The sequence below is a fragment of the Natator depressus genome, chromosome 11, assembly GCF_965152275.1.
Source record: "Natator depressus isolate rNatDep1 chromosome 11, rNatDep2.hap1, whole genome shotgun sequence".
NCBI lineage: Eukaryota > Metazoa > Chordata > Testudines > Cheloniidae > Natator > Natator depressus.
This window is the reverse complement of record NC_134244.1, coordinates 13,277,389-13,283,388: the sequence shown is the minus strand read 5'-3', so window position 1 is coordinate 13,283,388 and position 6,000 is coordinate 13,277,389. Positions and strand designations below refer to the sequence as shown.

The 6,000-nt window shown below is 41.2% G+C and overlaps 1 protein-coding gene across 1 annotated transcript in view; it reads right to left on the bottom strand.

Moving 5' to 3' along the window:
* Positions 1-3,659: 3,659 nt before the first annotated feature.
* The window catches only part of LOC141995786 (TGF-beta receptor type-2-like), a 61,236-nt gene continuing 58,895 nt past the window's right edge, over positions 3,660-6,000 (bottom strand). Inside the window, exon 7 of the mRNA XM_074967185.1 lies at positions 3,660-4,049. Within this exon, the coding sequence (XP_074823286.1) occupies positions 3,867-4,049 (183 nt within the window). The 3' untranslated portion in view covers positions 3,660-3,866. The remainder of the gene's footprint in view (positions 4,050-6,000) is intronic.

The window sequence follows — 6,000 nt, the reverse complement described above, 5'->3', positions numbered from 1 at the left end:
CAGTCCAGGCTTCAAAGCAGCAGCAGCCACAGCAGATCTTAATTTAAATACCTGAGCTGCTATAGCAGGAGACCAAGTTCCTCCTTCAAAAGTGTCCTCTGTTAATAAGCACATGCAGTTAAAGCAAGTTACAATCCCCTACTTAAAAACGTGACCTGGAGCCACTCCTGGATACCTGTTTATAAAGGGGGTGAGTTCAGGTGACATTTCAGTCTTAACCTTGATGGCTTTTCTTATTTTCTGGTTTTTAGTCAGATTTCTCCCACTTGGTATGACTGGTTTCACATTAATATCACTGTAGCTAATATCGATAGTGTACCAAATGGAACAACATTGATTGCTAAAGGAATTGTCTTTTTAATATGCAAGGCAAGACTCCTTCAACATGAAGGTGTTGAAAAGTCATTTCCTCTGTTGTTCAGGTGATCATCATCCATAGCTGGAAGAGGTTTAATGTTCTGGATTTTAACTCCTGTCTTAAAGCTAGTATCCTGGAACCAACACGGCTACAGCTACAGCGTGTTAAAGCAGTTTGTCAGTTCTGCTGGGGAGATAAAGGATGTAATGATAATTGTGGACCATTTTCCATAATTCTTACTATTGACTATTAGATTCAAACAATATGAATTTTACGTTACTCCTTTAAGAATCTTAGTCAAATCATAAGATACAATTTTTGATCTATGTTGATAGATTTTCGGAGGATTAGATGAGAAGGGACTGCTACAACCATCTGGTCTGACCTCCTGCAGAACACAGGCCACAGAATTCCGCCCTGTAAATCCTGCAGTGGAGGGAAGTATTTGTTGCTACTTTGTAAGCAAACCTTCAAGCCCTGTCTGTGGTTCTGATCCTACAGTTCCATACAGTGGAGCGCTGTGGGGGCCCAGCACAATGCAATATTTGGGCCTATGTTCCATCCTCCCTCTTTCTGGTGGGGCTTGATCTTGCACTTGTTTAAGTCAATGACAAAATTTCCATTGACATCGAAGGTGAAGAATCAGGTGTCTACATACTATTTTTCGTGTGTCAATGTTTCTTTCCTGGACCGTTAGAAGTATTTCAGTGAAACATTTGGACAAAATCAATAGAAACAATCACTTTCAGTCTGAAAGCAGACAGCAATATAACTAAACACAAATGTTTAGTTTCAGCTATTCTTGGAAAATTGGGACTAAATAGAAAGTGACAGTCACAACTTTCTTAAATAGCCAGTGAAATATCAGTGGGATGGTAATCTTCAAAGGCAATTTACTGACCAGAAATACAAACTTGCTAGATAATTGGCCAAGGAGAATAGATGTCCCCTAAGCAAGTGCGGATGTATAGAAACCATACATTGTGTGATTTGTTGATAAAATGGCTGTAAATGGGGCAAAGATGGATGGTAGCACTGAAATTAGTGTCTCGATCTTGGCTGTATCAAGCATAATGACTTTACATGAGGATCCCTGGGGACTCTCTTCCCCCAGTGTATGTAAAATATTAACTTTTCCTAAGCTGCTTCTGTGCCTAAATATGGATTTGAGCGGTTAAATAAGTGACCTTGTTTTCAGAGGTGCTGAGTGCCCACAACTCATTAACTCAGTGAAAGCGCTGGGTGCTGAGCATTCTGCTTTACTCAGATGCCTGACTTTAGGCACCTAAGCTTGAAAACTTTGGTTTCACTTTGTTTTCTTGAAAACAAAACAGGAAAGAAAAGTGGCATATAAATAGAGTTCTTGTTTTCAGGCAAAATTCCCCCCCCCCCCCCCCCACGTGCTCTTTACAGGATCGTGCACAGACTATGTATACTCACTTTGCAAAGGAATTGGACTTCAACCCTAGGATATGATAAGTAGGCTTTACTCTTGGTTACAGTGTTCTGCTTCCCCCCACGCTTTGGGGGATACAGCTCCCCTTGTGAGAGAGAGTTCAGGATGCCTTTGGAAGCATCTTAAGTTTATACTTATTCTGTGAGTTGCACTGTTTGTTCCTCAGTGTCAGTTTCAAACTTGGAGCTGCAAAAGCTAATGCAGAATTCATATTAGCCACCTGCAGCCCTTAGATGTGGGAGTGGCAGTTTCAACTTTTCTTTCCTATGTGTACGCTGTAGACGGCTGTCTTGCTCTTTCTGTGTAATCGGTGGTAAGAGAGGGAGTGGGTTACATCAGAATTGTGATTAGTGGCTGAAAGAAATGAGGTGCAGAGGGAAAGGGAGGATGCTCCTGGTAAATGGGAGAAGGGAAGCTGTTCCAAGTGCAGAGAGCCGCTTGAAAGAAGGCCCCAAGTCCCAAGCAAGAGGAGGAGGTAGAGAGGAGTCAGGGGAGAGGATTGAACCACAGCGCGTGGCCAGGGGCTATGAGATGGAGGTTTAAAATAGGTGCCCACCAGAATACCTAGAAAACCTTTTCAATAAAAACATTCCCTAGAATTGATGCTTCTGTGACACCCACATCTATACTCAGACAGTCTCTCTGCTTTGCCCCATGTAAGAACCTGAGAGAGAGATGGAAACACAGCTGGGAGGATCTAGGAGGGAGGACCCTTTTTAATTTAGGTCACACTCCACTGAAGCGGTGCAAATCCAGAGTCAGGAGGCTTTATACAGAATCCCTCCCAATATCAAAGATTGCAAAATCCCGCACAGCCATTGTGCTGCTCTTTCCCACCCTTTCTTACCCCACGGTAGATCCATGCAGTTGCAGACTTATGGGCAACGTGCCCCTCTGAATGCCACCCCATACATTGCCTTCGTGGAGATGACTTTATCGTGCCGGAGCTTGCAGGCTTCCTTGCACAGCAGAGCCACACTCTTCTCATTGCCTTTCAGTCCTCGCTGTGCATCGGAGTGTGTGTGTGGAGGAGAGGAGCAGGGTTTGGGTCAATGAAGAGGTTTGGAAGTGGGGCGTGACTTACCTTATCTTCTGCCATTCAGCTAAGAGCCTTTCCAGTAGAGGGGAGGAGCCCAACACAGTATTGCTGTAATTGGAAAGGAAGGTCCAAGCCCCACCAACCTTCATGTCATTTGCCACTTGACTCTTAGATCACAGAAGGTGGAGATGAACTAGACCTTCTCCCCAGTCATCTTGCCGATATCACTGTTAAAGTGCACGTGCTGTTACAATATATCTTCTTTAGTTTGATTTAGAAGATAGCTGGGAGTCAGGAGACATGTGACTTGAAATTAATACTTAGCTGACATTCCGCATAAGTGCTATTTAGAGTTGAACCACATTCTCTGAATTGTTCTTGTTCGTTTTTTTTAGCCAAGTAACTTTGTACTCTTAACTCACAGCTGGAAAAGTCAAGTATTCCCAGGAATTATACATTGGAAAAAGATGCATTGGTGTTAAAGCCAATCAGGCTTTTGCTAATCTAATTTCAGGTATCTCCTTGCAATATGAAAAGGGCTGGCTGATCTCTGAATGGGTAGTCGGAGACCATGCCTGTTTTAATGAGCTCCTGTCTAACACCTGAGGTTTGAAACCCTAGAAAATTAGGGGTAAAGTTCAGTGGTGCAAGAATGAACATGAAAAAAATAAACTTAAAGGAATAGAGGTGGAATCCAGGTGCTTATTAATAAAGGTTAAACATTAATTTTAAAATAATAAAGAAAATGTATTAACATTGTACGCTTAAGTACAAAATAATAAATTTCTAAACAATGTGGCACTTTAGCCAAAGTATTGATCCCAGGGCTCTTTGCATTGTACTTATGGGGTGAAAGGTCCGATAAATAAGTTATAAACTAGCTCTTAGTTCATTTTAGGAAAATGAATTGAGGTCTGTTTATTTTTTAGAGCCACATGTTTGTCTTTTATCTCCTTGTTTGTTTTTGATACGAGGCTTTCATTTCTTCCTGTTACTGGGTATTTCTATTCCCGTCACTGTTCCCCACTTAGAGGGGCTGTTTTGCTGCCTTCATTGTCTGTATTGTTGTTGAGGATGTCATCACAGTCCATTTGTGCCATCAGATTGAACCGTTCCGCCACACAATGGGCTGTAAGGCGAGCCTCGGGGTCATGGTCCCAACACTCTGTGATGGTGTCGCACAGAAAGTGCATTCCCTGAAACGAGATGATCTGAGATCAGGTTTGTAGGGTCAGGAGAGAGAGGCATGGGAAATCCGCATTTTGAAATTCTAGGATTACGGTGCTTTAGGTGATTGTCTCAATAAGAAAAGGAGGACTTGTGGCACCTTAGAGACTAACCAATTTATTTGAGCATAAGCTTTCGTGAGCTACAGCTCACTTATCGGATGCATCGGATGCTTATGCTCAAATAAATTGGTTAGTCTCTAAGGTGCCACAAGTACTCCTTTTCTTTTTGCGAATGCAGACTAACACGGCTGTTACTCTGAAACCTGTAATTGTCTCAGTGTTACTGCAGTTATTTCCCATTCTAAGTACACAGGAAACAGCGGTTTCACAGATACTGTTGGGTCATAACTGGTGGTAAATGCTGCCATTCTAATTATTACTTAATATTTGTATTACAGGAACACCTAGAATCCCCGTCTCAGATGGGGCCTCTCACTGTGCTAGGCATTACCTAGTCTCATAGCTAAACTGACTCAAAGTTTTTAACCTAAGAGGGAGATTTTTAAAGGAGCTTAAGGGAGTTAAGTGCTCAACTCCCTTAGTCTCCTTTCATCCGTTTTGTCTAGGGGGTTGGAGCCTTCAAAAGGTGGATAGCAGAATAGGCTCAGAGAGGTGAAGTGACTTGCCCAAGGTCATACAGCAGGCCGGCTGTAAAGCTCAGACTAGAACCCAGGTCTCCTGACATGCATTCCTGGGCCGCATCCCCTGGAGCACGATGCCTCTCTGTGCAGAGAAGAAATGACTTTACCAGAGCAGTTCGTCTTCCCTAAACTTACCCTTTTTAAAATCCAGTGTGCTGTACTGCCGTTTTCTCCCCAGGAAATCATGCCAAAAAACATAGTGATACACAAGCAAAAGGTTTGTTTACTGACCACCAGAGGAAATACTGTTTCACCCAGGCTTGTCAGTGCACTCTCTAGCACATTAGTCTTTCCATTATAATAGCCAAAGCTCTGTACAGCCGATTACTTTTTATCCTATAGTGCTTTAAAAAGAGACCAGAACTGTCAGGTGTAGAAATAAAATGGCAGTTGACTGGCCAATAATTTTTTCTGTGAGCTAACAACTGCACAGAAGCTGTGTCTAACCTTCCTTTCACCCCACAATTCCTAATTCATGCTACTGCATTTTACATCATCATGTCAAATTTGCAACAGACACTATTGGAAAGAGGAAATTCTTCTAAATAAAACGTGTTCATAGTTTTCAGTGGATTTGTGTATTCTGTGCATTCACAATTACAATATCGCTAAAAACCTCAAGGACCCTAATGCTAAAGATAAATATTATATCTTGAAGTATTTCTCCAATACTCTCGATATCCTTTTCTGACCCCTCACACAAATCTCAGACCAGTCTGTCTTCCGATGAAGGAACATACATCGGGATGACAAAAGTTAGAGAGAATGGAGTTGTCTACTTAAAGTGATAGAGACCACATTTCAATACCTCCTAAAATAATTCATGTATTTGTCTTACTGAAAAGATTTACATTCACTTAACAATGAACAAATTTCAACCTAATCTTTTAATAAAGTTTCCACAGATAGAACCCAGTTTTGCCATCTGTCCTAGTTGTATTGATTAAGTAGTAGATTGTCTACCACTCTCCCAAATGTCTTATTTTACCCTGCAATAAACATTTTGTTTTTAGAAAAAAGTTAGTTTAGAAATAAATTAGATCCTTTAAAACAGGCGACTTCTAGGCTAAGAGGACAAGAAGCAAGTTGAAAAAAGTTTCTTCTTGCTTTTCTAATGGCACAACTAGATATATATAATTTTTTTTTTAATTCAACCTGATTTTACATTTGAGTCATGTCACATTTACAATATAGGGTAGTAAATGTGTCTGTGGTTGTTTTAGCAGCTTTATGTTAAAGTTGGAATTTCCTACAGTCTAAGGGAGTTTTAGGCACCA